Raw genomic sequence first — 25015 nt, 5'->3', positions numbered from 1 at the left:
AGTGCTGAGAGGACACAGCGCTGAGGTGGCACAGTGCTGAGGGGACACAGTACTGAGAGGACACAGCACTGAGGTGGCACAGTGCTGAGAGGACACAGCACTGAGGTGGCACAGTGCTGAGAGGACACAGCACTGAGGTGGCACAGTGCTGAGGGGACACAGTGCTGAGGGGACACAGCACTGAGGTGGCACAGTGCTGAGAGGACACAGCGCTGAGGTGGCACAGTGCTGAGGGAACACAGCACTGAGGTGGCACAGCGCTGAGGGGACACAACACTGAGGTGGCACAGCACTGAGGGGACACAGTGCTAAGGGGACCCAGCACTGAGGTGGTACAGTGCTGAGGGGACACAGTGCTGAGGTGGCACAGCACCTGAGGTGACACAGCACTGAGGAGACACAGCACTGAGGTGGCACAGTGCTGAGGTGGCACAGCATTGAGGGGACACAGAGCTGAGGTGGCACAGTGCTGAAGGGACACAATGCTGAGGTGGCACAGTGTTAGGGGACACAGCAAGTGCTTTCAGTCATTCAACTATTACATGTTGTATTTTGGTTTTGTTGTTTTGAGAAAGGATCTTGCCACACATCCCAGGTTCCATTAAACTTACTATATAGTCCAGGCTGGCCTAGAATTTGCAATCTTCCTGCCTGAGCTTCCTGGTGCTAGAATTACAGATGTGCATTGCCTGGTTAGGAAATCGTATCTTAAAGAAAGCAAATCAATAGGTCAGGGGTAGTTTCCTGCTACCCGTGTGAGGAGAGATGGAGCTGGGAGGGAGCCTCTACAAAGCTCCCTTAACCTCTTCAGGGGCAGCTCCCTCAGTGAGGCAGGGACCTCCCAGCAGGCCCCTCCGGGGTTCCACATCATCTCCCAACACTACCATGCTGAGGACCCTGTTTCCTATGTATAACCCTTTGAGGGAAAACTCCATCCAAACTGTAGCACAAATCCTGAGCCTTCAGAAATGCTCAGACCTTCTACCATGGCAACTGTACTCTAGGAATCAAGCTGAAGGAAAGACTTTGAAAAAAATTAATAAACGAACGGGTTTATGAAAACCAGTATGCATGTGATACACTCTAAGAACTTAGAAGGAAGTAAAGTAACATTTCAATAAACAAGGGTGTGTCCAGACACATGCCCCCTGTGCACAGTGATGGGTGCTGATTCTGAGAAACAAGGCTGAGTTCCTTCAAAGCTGCTGGATCCAATTCTGTAAAGTGAGTATGTACCTAAAGGCAACAGGCATAAAATGCTTCATCAACAATAATCTGTGTGTGTGTGTGTGTGTGTGTGTGTGTGTGTGTGTGTGTGTGAAGATATGTGTGCCACAGAGCATGTGTAGAGGTCAGACCACAATGACACAATGATCAGGTCATCTGGCTCAACAATGAACTCCTTTACCCACTGAACCATCTTGCCAGCCCCCTCTGAATAAAAACTAAAGCACTAGCAGAGACTATACCCAAGTGGGTGTCTAGGAAATCTGTCCTCACATGTAAGGACTAACAGTCACACTTGCCTTCGTATACTGGGGGCTACTTAAGCATAGACTGCATAGAGACAAAAGAAAATATAAAACACGTGACACGGAAATTGCAACACACAACTAAAGGTGGTAAAACTAAGCTTAGAAAATGGACTTAGTGGACCAAGAGTGAGGAGAGTGACTGTGCTGAGCCCGGGGGATTTGGGACTCCTCTCATTTGGGGGTTGTTACACGGCTTTTACAATTGCAAAGTCATTTTCTAAAGCACAAAAATAAAAACCTTCTCAAGAAGTGTCAACTAGCCAGAGACGGCAGAATTCTGTTCTAGCTAAGCCTGATAACACATACCTATCATCCTAGCACTGGCAAAGCTGAGGCAGGAGGATCAGAATCAAAGACCAGACTAGGCCATATAGTAAGAACCTGCCTTAAAAAGAATCCCACCACAGATTCCTATACATGTGCACTTTTAACCTGTGAACATACAATTCAGTATTAACGGAGCATAGCATGAGCAGGCATAGGCTGAAGTTCACATATGGATCAGTAAACAAACAAAAAGCCATCCCTCGAGTTGTTTATAGCTTACTTGAAAATAAAATCTTAAGCAAAAATTTAAAAGGCAACACTTCCAAAAGAAACTAACAATAACAAATTGGGTCTCCATTTGGTTCTGAAATAAAAATACCAAACACCTTTACCTTCCTGGAACAGGGACCAGTGACTGTCCTCTGGAGGTCACCAGCAGCCTCAGCATCCCCTGGAGAACCTGAGAAGTGCCCACATCAGCTCAGCCTGCTGCTGATTGATGGAATGGTACCACTTCCATCACAGGTACCTGGCAGTACATTAATATCTGGGCACCAGGTGTCAATCTTGGTACAGGCTGGAATTACCTGCGCAGTCTGGGTTTTGCCTCTAGAGACTCTGATTTAATTGGTCTGGAAGGTGGCCTGGACCTAATCGTTCTATAAGCTTCTTCTGGTGACTACACTGTGCAGCCAGGGCTAAGCAGCATGTTTGGCTCTTCAACCCAGAGAATTCATTAGAACATTAGCTGTGTCTGAGCAGTACCAAGCCAGATGAACTCCAAAAAATGACTGTAGCCTTGAGGTGAAGAATAAATGACTTGCATGGTGACTTAGCTCTGGCTAAGGCACCTGAAGGGGCCTCTGGCTGGCACGTATCAATTAACATTAGCTCTTGCAAAATATCTACAAGGGTGAGACTGTTTCACCCCTGGCTTTCCAGAGGAGAAGCAATAGGCAACAAAGTGGCCATCTGCAATCCCACATCCACCGGGAGGAGAGGCTCCAGTGTGGATAAGTATTTTCTTAAATGTGTGCCTAAGTCACCTCCCTCTAACCCAGCCTCAGACAGAGCTGACAGTGGTAGCACACACTTATAATCCTAATACTTTTGAGGCCGAGGCAATGGGACTCTGAGTTCAAGGCCAGCCTAGGCTATACACTAAGTTCAAGAACATCAAGAACAGCCTGGGCTATCTACCAAGATGCTGCCAAAAACAAAAACAACCAACGAAACAAACCCAAGCAAAACTAACCTCACTCCTGCCCTACATCATGTCACACTTCACCTAAGCACAGCTTGGTGCACTCGAGCACAGAAACACTCAGCCAAACAGTTAACATCTGTGTCTAGACACACCACCCACCCCTCTTCAATTCAAGCACCTAGGCTCACTCAGCCTTGCTCTCTGTTTATGTCTAACCAATAAAGTGTAACACAAAACAGCTTCTCTTTGAAGAGTCAACAAATGAACAAGGTAAACTACAGAGCCTTGAAGAACTCAGGCAGCACCAGATGGCAGGTGAGCAGTTTCCCCTAAGACATCTTCCCCTGTCCTGAAGCTTGGGCCTAGCACGCAAGTCCCAATTTATACATGAATTTCCCTGCCCTCAGCTGCAAGTTAAGGATCTGAGGCCACTGCTGAGCATGGAGCAAAGGCAGGACTCTCAGCTCATCCCACCAAACAAGTAAAGCGGTCAGTGCCTGAATGAGGGGAGTCAAAGGGAAGGGTGACTGGACACATAGTAGGTGCTCAGAAGATCATGTGGGGAATCAGGTCAAGAGGGCAACTAAACATACATTCTGCAGTGCTTTTGCAGATGGTTCTGAGAAAAAGGACAAGGGAAAGAACAGAGGCAGGAGTTCTCTTGGTGACAATGCTGCCCCCCCCCTTCAGGTGTGGCATAAGTAGGCATGCCTGGCATCACAGGCCAAAATGTAGAGTAGACTGAAGACACCATCCCTTCTGAGAGGCTGAGGCAGTACACAGCACTGGGTCAGCCTCCTAGGGCCATTGTAGAAGACTGGTGTAGAATCTGAACCTGTAGTCTCCTCTCACAGATGCTGAAGGCTCCACTTCTCCTCTGGGGTCTGTTGCACTCTGCATTTTCATTCCATATTTGTTATAAACAACCACTCTGGTCCTCTTTCTCTAAGTGCAAGATCAGGAGGTGCTTCATAAGTTGTCTTTCTAGCACCGTCCTAGCCAATGTAGAACAGAGTCTGCTTCTATTATAAATGGCTTCTCATTCATTTCTCTTTCATATAAACTACAAACTAGCTTCCTAAATCACTTGTGTTATATGTATGTTACATTAGCTATGGACATTAGGAGTGTCACCAAGAATGTTTACAAAAAAGGAACAGCAAATCTGCTAGATGAAGTCCAAAGAAGGTTAAATAAATGACTAACACCGTCACTAGAGGTCACAGTTTGTGAGACATAAACCACAGAAAGCAACAAGAGAGAAGATGGCACAGAGTGCTCACACTCCCGCCAGATTCCACTGAGGGCTGTCTGCCCAAAGCCACTGCATAATACATTAATTTGGGACATCTAAAGAACCTAAACGCGATGGAGAGGATCCACCATGGGATCACTACAGTCTACAGTCACTGCTGCCCATCAAGGGAGGTCCTCTCCATCCTCACACTCACTCCTGCAGCTCAGAAAGGAAAGGATGCCACCTCCTGGATACAGGGAGCATGTGAGCCAGGCCTGAGAGCAAGAGATGCCTGCTGCTGAGGAGAAAAGGTGAAGTAGCTGGCACAGCATAGCCATGGTCTGTTACAGACCCTCTAGTCACCATGAGAGATCAAACCTGATAATGAAGCCAATTGCAAGAAAAAGGAGGGAGAGATGTGGAGAAACAGGTCTCCATCACAGCAGGAGTTCCCTGGCCACTCCACTGCCTTCTTCAGGGGCTCTAAGCAGGATTCTGTCATCCATGAATAGTGGCTCTCATTAGCTAAAGTGAAGGAGAAGGTTGAGAGGTTTCCAGAAAGCCCCACTTCCCAAAGGTGAGCAGAATAATCTTGAGACAAGGGACAAGCAAGTCCAAGAGCTCCCCAGAACTGAGCTATGACTACAGAAGAGCCCAGTGGGCATTCCTCAGAGATATTTGGGTCAGGTGACACCACCACCAGCCCCATACTTCCCTCCCCCACCAAACCAACTTCACTGAGATCTATTTGTTCCGGGCATTATGTCAGGGGCAAGAGGGCCCAGGTGAGCATACAAGCATGCCCCTCCCCCGGGAAGCCTCTGGCCTAAATTTGAGCCCTTGGCGGCAGTACACCGTCACTGTCAGTAGTGACTGTTGTACAATGCTGGTGCCTGAGCATGAGCACAGGGAGAGGCCTTACCTGAGCATGAGCACAGGGAGAGGCCTTACCTGAGCATGAGCACAGGGAGAGGCCTTACCTGAGCATGAGCACAGGGAGAGGCCTTACCTGAGCATGAGCACAGGGAGAGGCCTTACCTGAGCATGAGCACAGGGAGAGGCCTTACCTGGGTAGTGCAGGAGATGCTGCTGCTGGACACAACCTTCTGCTGATGGATGTTCTTAAAGTGACAAGAAACAGAAAACCCAACTCAAGTTTGTCAAGAGCAATGGGGATTCATCAGCCCACACTGTGAGAAGGTCTAGAGAGGTCTTCAAGAGTAGGTTGACCCAGCATTCCAGTGTATCCTGGACCCAGCTCTCTTGCCCACTGCTCCTCATCCCTAGCCTGCATACCCTCGCCCTAGGTTGTCTTCCCCCATGAGAACACAATGGCCTAGGCAGCTCTAGGCTTCACGCCCCAACAGAACATTATCCAGAGGAGAGAGCCATCTAACAGACAAGGGACAAGCTCCCAACAAAGCTCTGAAGATCCAGCCCTGTCTCCATGGCAAAATTAGACCACATACCATTTCTGAAGCAGTCCAGGACCCTGCAGCAATCATGCTGGTGTAGAGTGAAAAATTATAAAGACCATTTTGTGAAATATATGCAGGCTTTTTCTTTGCCCTTAGACCTGAGCAAAAAGAGTTCAGGTTCCAGAAAGAGGAACTGGATATAAGATTTCAGGCTTTCACTGCCCCGGGATACATTCAGGGAAGAGCAACATTCCTCAAGCCTCAGGGTGGGGAAGGCCCAAAGCAAGAAGACACATTCCTGACCACAGAGAAAGATGCAAGTTATCTGGGTGGTTCCAAGAACTAGCTAACTTTCCACTGTTCTTGGTTACCCCTCCCCTCCTTGAGGTCTTCCCAGTATTACAGTCTGCTGATGTTCAAAATTTGTAAAACAACCAATCATGTGTAACTGCGTGAAAACGCAACCAATCATTTGTAACAGCTCGAAAATGCAACCAATCATGTGTAACCACACGAAAATTTCTCCCTTTCCCCGCCCCATGCTATAAAAAAGCCCCTCAGCTTGCTGGCCAAGGTCAAACTTTGTTCCTGCGTGGACGAGCAGTTTGACCTTGGCTAGCCAACTCTCCCCAATAAACCTCTGCTGATTGCATCCAGGTACAGTGTCTTGTGATTTTGGGGTGGCCGTGATTTCCAGAGACTTGAATAAGGGTCTCGCAAGTTTGAGGCTCTTCACTGGAAAGGAGCTGGGATTACCTTAACCAAATTAGATACGTTAAACCTGAGCTGGTGCCTGGAAAAGTTCAGTTTCTGTCACTCTTGTGTAACTTTAATTTTTTCAAATCCTATTTTTAATGATGGTCCTTAAATACTTTCACCTCCACCCACCAGAGGTAGTAGAAAAGAAAAGATATGGGGGTGGGGGGACCAGGGTTGTGGACCTGTTTAGAAAGTTTTTTTGGAGCAACTCCCATCTGTGCTGTCTGGAAGTCAGCAGTTCAATTCACAGGTTAGCAGTGGCAGCTCGATCCACTCACAAACACTTCACAGAAACACCAGCAGTCCAGTTTGGTAGAGTCAGGATAGCAAACATGAATCAGCAGCAGAGGCACTACCTAGCAGAGACAGCAGGCCTCAGCCTTGGCACAAGTCAGCAGGAGGCACCAGGGCCAACAGGAACACCAGGAAAAGTTCTCAGCTGTGCCTCTCTTGGTAAAGTGAAGATCAGCAAAGTAAGACCAACAAGTGAGTTCTTTTTATCCCCTCCAAACATCACATTTCCTCCATAGGTCTTGCCTCAGCACATTCGTCTATCTCAGCTGACATCGTTCTGCCAATCAGTTCGAGTCTGTGGAAGCACCAAGAAGCTGCAGCACACCACCAGAAGTCTTTTTTTTTTTTTTTTTTTTTTTTTTTTTTTTTTTTTTTTTTTGGTGCATTTCTTTCTATGGAGTCCTGACAAATGGAGTTCAACTACACAATGTAAGGCAGACCAATACATGCGTGTTGTTAGTGAAGAATCCTTCATTGCATGTCCTTTCACATGCTTGCTTTAGCAGAACATCCTCTCTCCTGTGTCTGCTTCAGCTAAACTTTACTTCATGAGTCTGCCTTAGCCTTTTACCTGTATCCACTTCAATAAAACATTCCTTCATGTGTTTGCCTCAGCAAAACACCATTCAGCACAACTGACTTTCCAAAGAACCCTTACATTTCCACTTTACCTGGCTGTCCTGGAACTTGATCTATAGACCAGGCTGGCTTCAAACTATGTATCTTTTGATGGATACATGCCAGAGCCAAAAGAAGGAAAGGGTCAGCCTACTGGACTAAATGGTTTGCAGATACATGTCAAGACAGAATATCCCCCATGTCCTTGTCCCAGAGAGCAGAGTCTATAGTTCTCTGATGACCAACAGAAAAGGCAGAGCTTGAGCCTTCGCTGACAATATGAGATTTAGAGCTTTCATTGAAAGCCAAAGATCTCACCAGACAGAAATGCCAGACAGGATCTGAGCAGGGTTCCGAGGTCCCTGGTCTGTCTTTCCTGTATAGGCCTATACCCTCTAAGTTGTGCCACATAAACATCACTGTGGAAAATCTCACTGGCTACCAGCCAACAGGAACAATCAACAAGAGGGTACACACTGACCAAGCAAGGCTGGAGCACCCAAGGAAGCGAACTTCAAAATGGAGGCCAGTGTCAAAGGCTCCAAGATGCTCTGGACAAAGAAAGGACTCCAAGTCCCAGGTCAGCCCCAGAATCTAGAACTATCAACAGCCAAGGCACCCACCAAGAAGGGAGCTTCAATAGGGTTAACTATGTGGAGCCTAGAGCTGTGCCAGATGCCAGAAGAGACAGCACCACCACACCCAAATGTAAAAGCCCCACAGGCTGACAGGGATGAATATTAACTCCCAAGCTGGGGTGCATGGTGCTGTGTAACATTGGGGAGACAGAGCCCAGATAGCGAATGGGAGAAGGAGAGAGTCTGAGCTCAGCCCCTTCTGCTGCTGAGATGTGAGGAATCCTGCCACCATGCCTTCCCTCCTGTGATGAGCTATGAAACTAAGTACAGTGAACCCTTCCTCCCTCACAGTGTTCACAGGGTCACAGCAATGACAAAATCGCCTAAGAGGAGCATTAAGTCACACCACTCAGCAATGCCAATCCAGGCTCATTGCCTGCTACAGTCACCTGGTGGGTCTATGGGTCATGGCCGTTTATTCCTCCAAGGACAAAGTGTAGCAGTGAGGACACTTTCTTCTTCCCCTTGGGACCTACACAAGGCTGCTGCTACCAGATGCCACCTATGCCTCTGTGTGGAAAGCCTATGGAAGAACCACACCAGAGTTCAAAAAGGTGAAGGTCATGGAGAGATTTGCTGATGTCATCAGAGTACCTAGGCCCAACAACAGCACCTGAAGAAAGTGACTCCCTCTTAGGTCTCCCTGCTATAGCAACAAACGCTCGGGTTCTGTCTGCCAGAGCATGCTGACATCACTTGGGAACAAATCTGAAAAGTTATGGGAGATGACAGACTCTGGAGCAGAGTCCCCTGCACTGAGTGCTCCCCTAGTTAAGGATGCAGCAGGGTGAGGGGCCCTGCCTACATGAGGAGGACAGGTTGATGCTGTGTGCCACTCCATGAAACTCCTGGGATAGAGGAGGAGCTAGAGGTAGAAGCAGGCTGGGGAAGCCAGCACACTCCTCAGTGCACCAAAGGGCACAGGAGAGAAGTATTGATAACAGGTTGGAGGCAGCTCCCATGGAGGAGGCAGGAAGTAGCTCTCCAAATGATGCTTTACAAACAATGCACTGTGTTTGTCTTCCGGAATGCTTGTCCACACCCTTGAGCTAACTATCAAGAGGATGACAGATGTACTTAAGCCCAGAAAAAAAAAAAACCACAATCCACTGTTTGCCCCTAACTTACAAACATGAGCATGGTAATAACAAGAGAAAGTCAACTACAGTCTAGATAAAGCAGCAAAGAACACCAGGTGAAGAGTGGCTCAGAAAGGCTGGACTCAGCAGCTCAGGTGCCACCCTCAGGAAGAGCCGCACCCCTCTTTCTACTGTGCACTGATACTCTGGGTTAGAATCTTTCCTCAAGGAAACAAAGACCCACCAACTCCCAGCTTCCCTCCTGTCCAGTCAGGAATGCTGAACCCTGCTCTTAGCACATCAACCTAGCCAAACACCCTTCTTAGACCCTATCATGGTGGCCAAGGAATAAAGCGGTGGAGTGAAGCTAGCATGGATAGATAGCCTGGAAGGAGGAAGAGCCACTGCGGAGTGTGAGGGTCTAACTGGCTATGTTATGGATGCCGAGTAGCTGATTAAATCTCAATTCTGGGGGTTTGAAGTGTTTCCTGGAGAGTCAGTATCTGATTTAGTGGACCAGGCTAGGACCTTATCAGGACAACCAGGTGCCATCCTTGCACTGAGGACTCCAAACAAAACAAAAGAAGCAGGGAAGGTTAATGTTCTCTGTGGTCCTCTCCTGCCCTGGAGCTCCTAGCTGTCAACCTGGACCCAGGCCTTCAGAACACATCACTGGATTTCCCAGGTTCCCTCTTGCAGACCAAGTTAGGTAACTCCCTGGCACCTAAGTCATATGAAATCAATACCTCAGGACCTCATGGAAAGCTACAGACATCCTGTTGGCCCTGCTTCTTTGAGGGCCCTGCAGCCTCAGGAGGAAGCTGAAGCCTGGTGATGGTGATGGGCAGCCTTTGAGATGGCCTCCACTGACCCTGGTTCCTGGTGGTCATCCCCCAGTATCACTGCTTCCCATACTGGCAAGGCTGTTCTGTTTAACCACAGAACACAGCATGTTCTCCAAGGTGACAGAAACCCCGAGACCTCCATCTGGGGCATGTTCTTTCTTTATGGGAGCCACACAGAACAGCCTATAGAAGCCTTCAGATTAAGGACCCTAGGCCTCTTATTGACAGACAGACAGCCACACAGAAGACACTAGTCCCTAGTGTGAGTCAAGCCTTTGAGTACAACTCTGGCCAGCAACTCAACCTCTACCTCCTGAAAGGCCCTCATCCATTCTCAGATACCTTGCTCATAAAAATCATGGAAAAATCTAAATACTTGCTGTCTCAGGAGACCAAACTGGGAGATGATTTGTCACACAAGAGACAGCTAGCTTGATGAGCAGAGAGAAAATATTCCCAGAGTGACCCAATGACCTTGACCCTGTCTCTCTAACTTCCTGTGTGGGAGACTCAATCCCTGATGCAGCAGCAGTGCCAAGAGGTAGCCACGAGGACCTCGTCAGGGGCTGGCACAGCAGCTAAGGGTACTTACGGCTTTTCCAAACGACCCAAATTCAGGCCCTAGTACCCATGTGGGGGCTTACAACTTATAAGAACTCAAGTTTTAGGGATCCAATGCCTTCTTCTGACCTCTACAGGCACTAGATATTACACGTGGTGCACAGACATACATAAAAGCAAAATATTCGGACACATAAAATTTTAAATAATTTTTTAAAAAGAACTGATCAGGTTACAAGGGCTCTGCCCTCATCCATGGCTTAGTATTAAACATATGTGTTACAAGAGCAGATCCTCTGCCTCTTCCCACTCTCCATGATGTGATCGTTGTTCTGACATGCCAGAAGGTCCCTGAAGGTACAGCCTCTCAACCCCAGCCTTCCTGGCTTCTAGAACTACGAGGCAGTTATTTCTGTGGTGTTCTGCAAGACTAGAGACTACAACACTTCCTTCAAGGGGACTTCTCATGTAAATGCAGTCGTCCCTTCTCTAACATCTGTCTCCCAGCCGAAAGCAAGTCAATAAATTATTTAGACACGTGACTTACACAGCCTTAACTACACCTGACTATAATGCATCAGAAGTGAGTGGTAGCTGGCCCAAGAAAGCGCTGCACAAGTTACACACTTTTGGTCTTTGTTGAACCATAGAAGATGCTGAAAGTTATCAATTTTGAGCAAAAGGAATAAGCAAATGCTAAATCTGCTCAGTGTGTTTCTGTTTCCCCGCCATGCGTCCAAGGCTGGTAAAACACATGCACATACGCATGGACTCTCACTGGGTGCTTAGAACAGACTGTGCCCTTCTGAGCCTGATACAGCCTAGCTTTTTATCTTTTTGTCTTGTTTCTATTAGAATGCAGCTTGGATTAGACAAGGTTTCAGTAACCTAATTAATAAAAGTGATGGTAGTTGACACGTATTACCTTTGTACAAAGTGTATTTACTGAACCAGCAAAAATGGTCTCTCAAGCCTCTTTATCCATGTGATAATGCATCCTAGTTTTCTTTTCCCCATTTGACAAATAAAGGAATTTAAAGAGGTTAGGAACTCACCTAAGGTCACGTAACTAGCTAGAAACAAAAGTACACTCTGACCCCTAAGTACAGTGCCAGAACCTGCACCCTAAACCACTAAGCCATCTGCATTCTAGACCCTGCCACCTGAGCTGGAGAGTGGGATCGGAGTTAGAAGAGGAAAGCCCAGCACACACATGAGCCTCAGCGTGTGACAGCCACTGCCCCAGTGTGACAGTGCTGCACGGCCTTTCTAGCTTCCCCTCCCCCACCACCGCCGAGCAACAACTTCCTGAGCAGGCCCACTTGCCCACCAACATGGCCAGCTGCTCAGGGAGATTTCTCCCACTTTCTCTTTTTGAAGAATTTGTCTGTTTTACAGATGTCCTTCCACCTGCAAACTGCCAACTTCTAAGTACCTTAAACAGTTCTTGCATAACTGGGAAGGCTTCACATGATAAAACTTCGGCTTCTCTATCCCATGTGTAGGATAAATTGTTCTCTAGGATTACCACAGCTAAAAAAGCACTCACTATAAAACATGCACAGCAGTTTGTCAAGCATCTCAAGAATCCAACAGCCTTCCTTCATCTTCCACATCAGTGGATAAGACCATCCTCTTCCACACAGGTGAGGAAGCACATGCAGGAAGAAGCTAACCAAGTCACCCAGAAACACAACTTCCAGGAATGGAGCCAGGGCTCATGACTAAGCTGACTCCTAAAACAAGCCAACAAAATGAAGGGACTATGGCCCTACCCTGTTACTGATGTTCAAAGCCAGTGTCTCTGAAGACTTAAGTTGTTAGAGCCAGTGTACACTGCAGAGCTCCAGTTAGGTCAGGTGAGGCGGAAGACCAGTGAGGGAATGCACAATAGGAACTAATTACTCTACTTCTGACTGCCTCTGACCTGGCTCTGATGCCCTAGAGCAGTGCTTCTCAGTCTTCCTAATGCTGTGACCCTTTGTCACAATTCCTCATGAGGTGGTAACCCCTCCCCCCCCCACACCCCATTAAATTATTTTTGTTGCTACTTCATAACCACAATTTTACCACTGCTATTGTAAGGCCCACTAGAAAAAGAACTCACGATCCGTGGAGAACTGCAGACGCACCCCAAATCACTCACGAGAAACACAACTTGATGCAAACGCAAGAGGTTTACTGGCTAGCCAGGGCTGTCTTCCCTTCAAGCCCGCGCGCAGAGGCCGAGAGATTCCGCAGCCCCGAACAAAAGAAGTTTACAACTTTTAAGGGGGAATCTACAAACCAGGTGGGGGTGGAGTTAGGGAAGGGGGAAGGCTGAGAGTGGAGTTAGGGAAGGGGGAAGGAGGGGGAACAGGTCACTAGGTCATCGATACATTTGATCTCAAATTCTTAAGATGGATGGTGTGTCACTTTATAATTGGCTATTTCGAACTAGTTTCACACTATATATCATGAGCTCCAGTTCAAGGGGGTCAGGCTTATTTCAAACTTTTAGCATCCTGGTACCAACTGTCTCAGGGCTGTTAGTTCAAAGCGCGGCCAGGCTAATCTCGGGCCCATAGCATCCTGACACCATGAATCTTAAGGTTTGTTTAGTTAGGGCCATCTGTTCAAATGGTCAGCTAATTTCCTGGGACTGAGGCAACCCAGTGTTTGACTTATAGGTTTTTATGTCTTTGCTTTTAAGAGTAGGGTTCAGGGGAATCAACTTATGATTTTTCTATCTTTCACTATGAGTCGTAATGTAAACAGCTGTGTTTTCTGACGGTCTTAGTTGACCCCTGTGAAAAGGTAGTTAGAATGCCCCACCTAATGCACGGCCCACAGGTTGAGAACAACTTCCTAGAGACAACATGTTAGGATGCAAAGAGAAGTTCAAGGCTTGGAATGTAGAAAGGAGGTCACAAGGCTGTGCTGAATTACAGGTGCATGAAAAACACTCATACCACACCACCTAACACAGCCTCTGGACATACCCCTGCCCCGGCTTTATTCAAAAGCAGTTTCAAAGAAACACTAATGTTAGTGTTTGAGTATGAAATGTCCCCCACAGGATCATGTGTTTAGTACTGGGTCCCCAGGTATGGGAGGTGTGGGGAGGTTATGGAATCTTTAGAATACAGTCTAGGAAGCAGAAGTGGGTCTTGAAGATGGTACCTACTTCTGGTACCAATGTGAGCCCTCTGCTTCCTGTCTGCTGCAGTGATGTCAGCAGCCACATTACCACTTCCTGTCTGCTGTGGTGATGTCCTTTCCTAAGTGGCATCCGTCAGATGTTTTGTCACAGTAGTGAGACAAGTTGCTAACACAGCCTAGAAGCTGCTCACATCACTTAAATTGAAAAAACTGGAAACAGCCCAAATGCTAAACTGACCAATTAGTATGGTCAATTTAATATGCTACATTAATTCAATGAAATACCATACACAGGTCTATAAAAACGGCTAACCTCAAACTGTCTTACAGTGAGAGGTGGCAGGGGAGATGAGATGAGAAACAATGGGGTGTCAGTGGCACTTGCAGGGGATAAAGTGTGTCCACGGGAAAATGCACTCAGGAAAAAGAATGGGTGCTTTCATAGGAGGTAGAAATTTTAATTCATTATGTTTTATTTAATAAGATATAAATGACATCACAGAAAAAATAATTAGTGCCTCTTAAATAAAAATAAGGTTACTGATATTTGTAATTAGAGAAATGCTCTTGAAAAATACCCCACCAGCCTAATTTTTCTCCTGTGATATTATAAGACCCAAAACCTTGCTCCAGCAAGTACAGCTGGGAGCAGCACCATTTACCACAATGCTGTGGGGCCCACACAGCTCAGCACCTGTGTAGGACACAGCCTGCACATGCCTGCACTTTGACCAGCAAATTCAGGACCACTTCCAGCAAACACATCAAGTGAGAACACAGTGGCAGACACTCAGGTTATGCACTGGGGAGTATCACAGAAGACAAAACCTAACCAATCTTGATATAGTCAGACCGGAACACATCGGGAGCTACTAGAAAGAGGAAGGCAACCCTGGGCATACCCACATAGAACCTGCCTGGGATGCATTGTGAGTCCTGTACAGAAGAGGGGAGGAATACTCATATGTGCATACACCTGCCCCATGCACACAGAGAATCCTAGGACTGGCTCTGGTTAAGACAGCAGGGAGCAAATTGAGCAGCAGGAAAAGGAGAATGCCCATCAGTTAACCTCCTGACTCTTACACACGTGCATGTGTGTCCCTCATTCAAACAAGTGCATCAGGTGGAAATGCACAAATGTAGCTTGCACAAATGTAGCTTCCTGTGGTACTCCCTTTCTGTTTTCTTAGAAGTATGAGTGAGCTGTGGTAGAACATGCCTGTAACCCCTGCACTTAGAGACCAAGGCAGGAGGATGTCAAGAATGAGGCCTGCCTGGGCTCCATATATAGCAAGACCTTTTCTCAAAAAACAAATGGAAAAGAAGGTGTGTATGGAACAGCTCACATGCTTGCCTCCCCACCCTGCCCCATCTACCTGGCCAGCGCCTGGACCTTTGTGGCATGGCGCTCCTGCTGCTCTGTCACCTTCTTCCGCAGGGCATCCACCTCTTGCCGAAGTGCCGCTGAGTGCTCCATCTCACCATCAAGGAGATTCCGCAGTGACCTGCAAAAGAGGGCCCCACAGTTCAGAGGCTGTGCATCCAGCCCACATATAACAGCCCTGTGTAACAGTTCTGACCCAGACCAAGCCTCATCACTGCCCACAGGCTCTGCACAACCTCAATGCACTTATTCCTTGCCTAAGCTGATTAGCAGACAGCAAACAAAGGCCAAGAGCCTGAGCCCTGGGCAAGCACCTGTGGTCAGACTCTGGGTCCCTGCTCCTAGGAGAGTTGAGATCAAGGGAAACAAGGAGCTAACAAATGCCAGGGAAGTGCTTTCAAAGACACTCCAGTCAAAGATGTAGCATGTTAAACAGAAGCTCTGACACAGCCTCCGTGGGTAAGAGATCATACAAACGAAGGGTTTCATAACAGGCCAAATGAATACTCCGCAGCAGGAGCGCATAGAACACTTGCTTGGACTCCATGGCAGACGTCTTCCTGCTTCCACTGCTGCCCATAGAGTACACTGCACCCACAGCCCATTGCCTCCACCACGAAATCTAGTGTGCAAGGCATCCTATGGAGTACATGCTAGCACATCACAGGCTAAGCTAGCATGTGTAGCATCCTATAGAGTACATGTTAGCACACCATTATCTTATATTTGTATACTTTTTAGCTTTTGTAGCATGCTCATTTGCATATACCCCCAAAAGTGACCAGGGGTAGCAGCTGTAGGAAGGATCACAAGTTATCGCCCTAAGGTAAATCAACTGTGGTTCTGCTTCACCGCACCTAAATGGCTACTTCTAGAAAACCAACTGTGCTGTATTTATAGGCCACATCAGAGGATGTCTGCTGTGAACAACAGGGTATATCAGATACACCAAGCTCCACGGTGCCCCGTTGCCACTGAGCTCTCCAAGAGCTTGGAGAAGAATCTCCTCCTAAAGCATGCCACCCCCTGGCAGAAACACCATGGGGAATTCTGTCTGGGAAGACGAAATCAACATACAGTTGCTGTCATTCTTCCCAAGGGAAGATAAATCCATGGCGAGAGAATTGCTCCAGCTGGTGCAAGGAAATGAACCTTGCAGTGGCGAGAAGTCTTTTGGTGAGAGTTTGGGTTAGGTGGGAATGGTGCCATCTACACCCTCCTAATAAAAGCCTCTTCTGTTTTAGAAATCATGCTTCTTTGCCTTCATATGTCTCCATGAAGGACAACAAGCAGCTTGTCGGCTAGAGCTGAAATAAGGTCTCAAGAGAGCTGTGGCTCCTGTCACCAGTAAGGGATAGTAGGGTGACCTGAACACACAAGTCCTCCGCCCACCTCCCTCAGTCAGGTAGCCTACTGGTGCCCACAGGCTTCTGTGAATAACCTTGGGCAAGCCTGCCACTGGCCACTGTAGCCTCAGCACTGACTCTGGAGGGGAGAATGATCAACTTCAGACATTCTCATGGTGCCAACTAGTAGTATCTAGAATGGATTTCAATATGGAAGGAAGAAAAAAATTAAGAAAACACTTTGCCTCTTGGAGTGGACCACTGGGTTTTGGACAAATTTAAAAAATCCAAATGTCATGTTGCCCCAAGTATCCCTAATTTGAGAGGGACTGGAACACAGAATATAAACCCCCATTAAAGGTCACTTCAAGGATGTTTTATGGGAGGGGAGATGAACAGAAGTGGTGTGGCATATGTTCTTGAGATTATAAAGCTATTCTAAGACTGACCATGGTAATGGCTGCATAAATCTGAGAACAGATGAAAAACCTGTGTGTGTCTGTGTGTGTGTGTGTGTGTGTGTGTGTGTGTGTGTATCATCATAATCAGTCAGGGCTGTCACTGGGGGCTCCTCTTCCACATCCTTCTTGTTGGAAGGTAGCACTACTGTTTCTGGTTGTTCATCCCTTGCTTATACGCAAGCCACAGCAAGTCTACTGAAATGCTCCAGTCCGGAAAAGTAAGAAATCTGTTAAGATCCCAGCATTCGGGTCATACAACTCACAACTACCTGTAAATCTTGCTTCATGGCATCCAGTCCCCTCTTCTGGTGTATACACAAATATACACACACACACACACACACACACAGAGGAATTTAAAGTAATAGTAAGGTAAGAAGTTGTCAGTCACAGCTATGGCAGCAAGGCACCATGCCTCCATCCATTCTCTCCACCAATGGGGACAGAATGTCTGGTAGAGTGACAGCTGTGATATCACAGTACCCGTTCTCTTCTTCCAATTCATCCTTTCTGTTCATCATGGCCACAATGGCTTGGCGCAGTTCATCTGAAGGAAGAAAGCAAAGGTAACATTTATGAGATGATCCCTGCTAACCCGTCCCCTTGAAGCTTGTCCACACTACGTGCCATTACATATGGCTTGTCTAGGTAAGTTCCCTGTTCCCTAGAAGAATTCTTTTACAGCCTCAGAGACCCAATGGGCTCAACTGTCACCATCATCCACCATACAAACAGAAGGGCAATGTAAGATGAGAACTAATACTATGTTAGGAGGAAGGGTGCATTCCTTGGGAACACACTCAGCTTGCAATTTCTGAGTGCTTTCCCAAGTCTTTGTTCCTGGACAACATCTGTTGTGAACAGTCACTTATTGCCTCTTACAGGTGTTCGTCAGCCCAGACAGCAGATGGAGCAGTACTGAACTCCATGCTTGCATAAGACAGTCCATCAATGTCAGTAAACGTCTGGCTCTCGATGCTGCCTTCTGAAGTTAGCATACAGCAGACATAGGATGATGTTCAATACACAGTCTTCACTGCACATAGATTGGAGAAAGCCACTCTTCTGACCTTTCCACACAGAAAAGCATTCAAGGATAGGGAATGGCAATGTGCACCCACATGTCCTACTCTATCCAGCTTATCCATTGGTGCTATGCTCACACTGAAGGCATGACCAGATCCTAGCTGCATCTCCAGAGCTGGAGATGTCAGCTTTGTTTCCTGTCAGTCTGTTTCCTCGATTTCCCCTTCTGGGGCTGCTAGGAAGCACAGGGCCCAAATCACACATCTAGTAGTAGTCTGTGACTATGTCAAGAATATACACCACGTCCAGAACCAACTGCCTGAGGTCACAGCGGGGGTGCTCAAAGGCTCAGCGGCAGCTTCATGTTTCAGGACAAGAGGCACTGATGATCCTACCCAATGTCCTCAATTTAAAAATGTTTCACAACACAAAAAGTAGCTGGAAAATGTCTTTCCATAGAAGTTATTAATAAGAATTAAAGATAAGAGGAAGAGGGTGAGGCTGAAGAACAAGAGGAAGGATGTTAATCTGGGCCTTGTCAAGCATCCCTGAGAAACAGAAAGGAGATTTAGGATAAGGCCTAGGGCAGTGAACTGGCAGGACTGAACCACTGAACACCTGAACACAGCCACACTCTGCCTGGAAACACGATGGCCTGGGGCTCATACGTTCATTCCCTCACTCACCTACCAAGAGCATACTAGGTTCCAAGGAAGGCTTCTAATGAGAGGAACAATGACTATCACAAGCCCATGTGAAGCCAATTCAGTGAGGTTTCACTTCTGATCTGGCCCAGGTCCCAGCCTCACCAGAGTCCCAGGCTCTGTGTGGCCTTCTTTCATACAGCAGGGAGCAGCGCCCTGCTCACCTCCCGGAAGCAAGTGAGACAGGAGTGCCTCTCACAGGCTGCAGCAGGAAGCACAGAAGGAAGTCAAACTGCTGCTAGCACTTAGTGTTACTCTAATTAATAAATCTATAGAGGAAAACAAAGCAAGTAATTTATCCCTATGCTGTTGTGGCCATGAAGGAAAACAGAATTAATCAGATTCACTGTTCTATCAACAGCAGGCAGTATAAAGCATTCTGGGCTCAGTCTTCAGGCAAGCCAGGTTAGTGCTGTGGGCACCGTGGACACAGGCTTGGCTACTCCTCCACTTTCCCACTGGAAGTCTTGGCTAGGCCTGAACCACACATGAGCGAAGAGAAGGGAGGTTCACTGTCACCATCTGGAGCTGAAAGGCACAAAGTCTCCTAATTCAAGACCCTACACTGTTCGCCAGCAGCCCTGTCTACTCTCTTCTCTGCAGCAACAAAGCTGGCTGACACTCATGAACTGCTTGTGAGGTACCTGAGGAAGGACCAGAGTGCAACAGATGACAAGGGTCACTTCCAGCACCAGTGTACACAGCACAGAGTGGCCTGGAGTAGTTAGGTCAGGTGTTGTCACACTGACAAGCCCTTGGTCCCTCCATGCTGCTCTGCCTCTCCCAGAGGGAAAGCCCATCAACAAGGCAAATCCTGAGCATCTGTGTCCAACCTCCCTTCCCAGCTCAGCCACAGAGACAGCATGCATCTGGCTCAGAGGCCTCCTAGGGGATCTCCAGATGATCCTGACTGCACTATTGTCACACAACCTGTGGTGAGACTTTCCTTGAAGACAGAAGTTATTACACACAGATGTTATCTCAGATTTCCTGGTCAGGATCTCCAACTTACATTCTACAAAAACCTGAACCCATCTGTCCAGGCCCTGGTAAGGATGTGCCTCTTTTAAGAAGCCTCCGTAACTGTCCTTGCCCTGCAGCAGCTACTGGCATGAGACTGTGAGCCACTTTGTGTGGTGGTCTGCGTAGGAATGGCCCCCATGGACTCATGTGTTTAAATGCTTGGCTCATAGGGAGTGGTACTATTGGGAGGTGTAGCCTTGTTAGAATAGGTGTGGCCTTATTAGAGGAACTATGTCACCCTGTAGGTATGCTTTGAGGCCTCATATATAAGCTCAAGCTATGCCCAGTGTGGCACACAGTCTCCTGCTGGCTGCCTTCAGATCAAGATGTAGAACTCTCAACTCCTTGAGCACCATGTCTGCCTGCCCGCTGCCATGCTTCCTGCCATGATGATAATGGACAGAATCTCTGAAACTGTAAGCCAGCCCCATTAAATGTTTTCCTTTATAAGAGTTGCTGTGGCCATGGTGTCTCTTCACAGCAATAAAACACAAACTAAGAGACCTTGGTCTTCCCCATGTGCACACAGCATGTTGAAAGTAGAATGCACATCTCAGTTCCTGGGACCCCTTCAATGCATGTTTAACCAAGATGTTTGGTTTGATTCCAGAAAGATGAGTGGCCATGTTTTCTCTCATATGTGGGATCTAGATGTGTGTGTGTGTGTGTGTGTGTGTGTGTGTGTGAGAGAGAGAGAGAGAGAGAGAGAGAGAGAGAGAGAGAGAGAGAGAGAGAGAGAGAGAGAGAGAAATGCATGCAGCATGAAGGCAGAGGGGCTATTTCAAGAGAGGAAGGAGAGCAGCAGAGGGAGCTGGGGATGTAGAGGGGATAATGACAGATAATTATGCAGACGGCACAATGACACTCATTACATTGTATGCTAACTATAAATGAATAAATAATACATACACACAGAAATCCAACGACAATAACAGCACTTTTTATGAAGCTACAATGCTCCTGCCCAGCAAGCCTTGTTTCCATTCTCACACCTCCTGTGAGGGCAATCAACAACACAGAGCAGGAAACAGATTCTGACAGTCCCTTCAGAATACCCCGTACCTCAAATCTCTACCACCTATGATGGTTGAAATCATCCTGGTGGGCAGATGTAAAGGGCAAGAAGAATCTGTTCAGATACAGATTCTAGTAGCTTCCATTTCAGAAACAGAAGAAAATCTACAGCAAGTTGCTAACAACAAGCTCTGGGCCCAGCAGCCCTAAGTTCAAGCCCCACTCAGCCACGTGTCACAGGCAACCTTGACAGGTTTCTGCATTTGCAAACTGCAGGCTAGAATTACGCTTCATTCCCCACAGGATGGCTGGTCTCAAGCACAGGGCAGCACTCAGCTTCGGCACTTATAGAATTTAGTCTCTGCAGTCAGATTCTCCCCTTAAATACCAGCTCCTCACCTGACCTTCTGAGGTCACTAGGGTTTAGTGATCTTCTTTGAGAACCTCAAGGATAAGGTGGGCTCTTAACAAGTAAGTCTCTGTTTCATAAGACATGGTGGCACACACCAGTAACCCCAGTATTTAGGAGGTAGAAACAGCAGGATCAAGAGTTCAGGGCCATCCTTGGCTACATAGGAATTAGAGGCCAGCCTGGGCTACATAAGGCCCTCTCTCAACAACAAGAACCAACCAAACCCAGTCACTATCTCACAGAAATACTGCAAGGATTAAATGAGGTAATATGCAAAGAGGTGCCTAGAACACAGTGGCATTTAGCAGGTACTCACTGATGGTTTTCACTGTCCCTTTCCTTCTCCAATCCAAGGGGACAGAGGTGGAAACACAGTGCCAGTCATTTCTACTGAGGCCCTCTGCACAAGTTGTGGGCTATACTGAGCTCCTGTGATCCTCAGATATTAAAGGGAAATTTTTGAAAATGCTCTCTACTGTAGAGCAGCAGACCAGATAAGAGATTCTCCAAGGGTCAAACACCATGCAATGGGCAATGTGGGCAAACCAGGCAACCACTGATGTACCAACCTATAAGAGACTGACCAAGCATCTGAATTCTGGGCTTCCTGGAGCCAAAAGGAGGAGTTTAGATACTGACATTCCAATTTGCAACTGAATGTTATGTTCCATGAATGAGTTTTGAAGAACTGCATCCCAGAACCACTCAACCAGTGGCAGCCACCTCCAGTAACCCTGGCTGGTGGTCAGAGCCCTGCTTTCAGCCTGGCTGAAGCTGCCTGTGCAGACCCCCAATCCCACTGTGCAAAAGGCACCATGGAGCAGCAGCAGGGCAGCTAAGGCCAATGCAACCCAGCGCTGTTATCCTGGCATGGCCATGCCTGCTCCACACACTTTCCTTCCAGCCTCCTGGAAGGACCCTGCATTTGCACAAGCATCAAAGAGACAAGAATCACAAGTGGCAACGTTTTTAACAGTCTGGCCCAAAGTGAAGGGCTGCCAGCACCTCTCCTGCCTTCCATAGGCTTCCACAACAGAACAGTGGTGATGGCAGGAAGGGCATGATCCACCGCTCTGACAAACTCTAATGTGAAAGCTGCTCTTGTACCTTCCAGGCAGCAGTGAGGGAGTGTGGTTTTTCATGTGACTCTCCCCCAACCTCAAGTCTGCGCATGAGCAGAGGTTCTCCTGCCTGTGTACTTTTCTCCCCAGCATGGCACAGCAATATATTTGTTAGTCCCTATCACTGTGATTCCTGTCTCTTTTTGGGGCAAAATTTCCAGAAAAACACAAAGCAGGGCCCTGACCACCAGGTTCTGTGAGTTTGGCCATGCCAGGCCGAGCCTCTCAGAGGCTGAATGGGCATGGCCATCTCTCAAAAGCAGTTCTTTGCTTGGCTACAGGAGACTGAGCAGAAAATCCAGCCAGACACAGGAAAATGTCAGCTTCAGCCATCAGAAATTGATCTGGGATAAAAAGCATTTCCAATCACTGCACAAAAGATGGCTTTGTCCACAAATGCTGCCAAGGCAAGGAACCATTTTGGAAGCAAAAAACAAAACTTCAAGCTCCACTTCTGCTATGAACTGAAATAAGCCTCAGGCAGATCAGCACTTAAATATGGGAAATGAAGCAATCAAAACTATAAATACAAACCCTGCTTCCGTTCTCCTGATATGGAAGCCGAGTAAGGAGAAGAGAACAAGCTTGTCAAGCACAGGCAGGTGATGTAGGCTCCACTCTGGACACCCAAGCCTCAGGCCCCGGCCCCAGAAGAGAGCCACTTTGCCTCTCAGCTTGCTCAGTGGGAGAATCTTGGCTAAGACACTAACCCCTTATAATGGGGCAGGAGAATGGTCTAGGACCATTCCATGGGGGCCCTGCCCCTCCACCCCCACACTCACCCAGTTGCATACTATCCACAGTTGCTTTCACAACATGACATCATGTGTTGTCCCCCCACCCCCTGTCCATCTCTGTAACTATGCGTGTAGCCCTGACTCTGGCTACATCTAAACAAGGGACTAGAGCTTTGGTAAGAAAAGAGCTGGGCCAGTTGTGGTCCTCTTCTTTAAACCCTGCACTAGGGAGGGAGAGGCAGAGCCCTAGGAGTTTAAGATGAGCCTGATCTTTCCCTTCTTCTGACTGTATCAAATCTGCTCTCCTCTCCTGCCTCTGTGTTTTAGCACATATTCCTGAAAGGCCTATCTGAATGCCAACTCAGAGCTGCCCTTCAAGCTTCCTCTCAAGATGCCCTCCCCTGGTTCACCTTTGCTCTCTCAGGTCTGTGGCAGACCTAAAGATCACAGACCTGCCCCAGCTTACTTCCAATCCAGTTCCAAACTGCTGCCACAGGTCTCCAACCCATGTACTCCAGGAAGACACTGGTGACAGCTGACTCCAACTGAGCCAACCATCTAGAATTTTCACAAGATGAATAGGCTGCTGTCTATGATTGGAGAGATAAAGGTAGGTGAAAACAGATGCATCCAGCCAAGGAATGCCTAGTTCTAAAGTCAGTCAGTAAGGTCCATGAGCTAACAGCTCATTTGCCAAAAGGCCAAGTTGGCATCGCCGTCCTTAAAGGAAAAATTAAACTGCTGGATTCTTGCTAAGCTTCTTTAGTCACCAGGTATAAAGACTTAAAAACAAATGCAAACACTGGCACATAAACCCCAACCCTAACCCTGCCACCAAATAAAGGCGTCATCAAGAGTCCAGAGAAAAGTTAAAATGTCACACATGTGTCAAAGTCCTGCAGCCTCACACTGGAGCAAAGCCACAGACAATCAAAATGCAGACCATCTGTATTGATTGTCTTGAGCAGTGGTAGAGCCTCCTGATAGACAAAGGAGCCATGACAGCTACCTTAGGGGACAGGAGCAAAGGTGCATGAAACTACAGGAGCCGGGGAAAGCACACATGCAGCTACAGGAGCCGGGGAAAGCACACATGCAGCTACAGGAGCCGGGGAAAGCACACATGCATGGCCTCCTCAGCTGCCAGGCTTCTGCAAGTCCCAGTGGATCTCTCTGCCTTTGTCTTCTGAACTAGAAAGGGTCTGCATCCTCCCATCATCAGCTGGACCTTGTTTCTCACATATGCCCACATCTATTGTCTGGTGGCTATAGCTCTTCAACAAAAGTCATCCTAGGAGGCTTGGCACAGCACCTAACTGCAGCACACGTGAGAACTACTGAATCTATCAAGGGTCAGGTGAAGAAGTGAATTAGCACAGGAGTAAATGGCTCACTGTGGCCCACTGCTAAAACCCACTCTCAGCTCCAGGAACTAAGTGTCAAATGGGCTGGTCAGAAAAGTCAATTGCTTTTAATAACAAGCTCAAGGCCTCATCCCAGAACACTAACCACTGGGTTCAACGCTGTAATTTCCTGCCCCACTGACAGGCACTCAGACCCAAGTACAGAGTTTGCCATTGTGAGTCTGTGGGGTGTGATGCGTGCAACAGTGGGGGGGGGGGCAGCAGGAAGGGGTGAGACGAGCCTACACATTACTGCCATAACCTAAAGTGGGTGAGGCAACAAATCCATGTCTACTCCCCAACCCAAAATGCCCACAGGAACCCTCAGTATGATTTCACAAGGCTTAAAAGAGCAAGAACCCACCTCAACACACAGGAGCCTACACGGCTCAGAGCCACTGGCTGTTCACACAAAGGAGTCCATAGTTACTGAGTAAATTGTAGTGTGAAGGGAGAGGATAACCCTGAGGCTAACTGCTCTTAGATCCCTCTTTAGACAGCACATCTGGATGGGGTAGGAGTGTACACACACAGCAACATGTCCATAGATGCGCGTGCACACACACGTGTGCACTCACACACACACACACACTCTTACTCACATGTGTACTCCTATCTGTGTGGTAATTCTGGCTTTATAAAACATCTTTCCCACATATTTTTCAAGAGCTTTTACAAACACTTCCCCGGAGGCCCATACTTGGTTATATTTAAAGAGAAAGCTCACAAGGCCATGTATACAAAAATAAAAATGTTCTTCTATGGGTATATACTTAACGTAC

The 25015-nt window shown here is 47.5% G+C and overlaps 1 protein-coding gene across 4 annotated transcripts in view; it reads right to left on the bottom strand.

Annotated features, from left to right (window-relative positions):
* Snx29 (sorting nexin 29) overlaps nt 1–25015 on the bottom strand; it is a 389041-nt gene that overhangs the window by 268755 nt on the left and 95271 nt on the right. For all 4 annotated transcript variants that reach the window (XM_034506447.2, XM_076937433.1, XM_076937434.1 and 1 more), the window contains 2 exons: nt 17277–17340; nt 14979–15107 (listed from right to left, as the gene is read on the bottom strand). In XM_034506447.2, the coding sequence (XP_034362338.1) occupies nt 14979–15107; nt 17277–17340 (193 nt within the window). The remainder of the gene's footprint in view (nt 1–14978; nt 15108–17276; nt 17341–25015) is intronic.

Source organism: Arvicanthis niloticus, chromosome 6 (genome assembly GCF_011762505.2).
Source record: "Arvicanthis niloticus isolate mArvNil1 chromosome 6, mArvNil1.pat.X, whole genome shotgun sequence".
Classification (NCBI taxonomy): domain Eukaryota; kingdom Metazoa; phylum Chordata; class Mammalia; order Rodentia; family Muridae; genus Arvicanthis; species Arvicanthis niloticus.
Note: the sequence above shows the minus strand (reverse complement) of the source record. Positions and strands in the feature narration are given on the sequence as shown.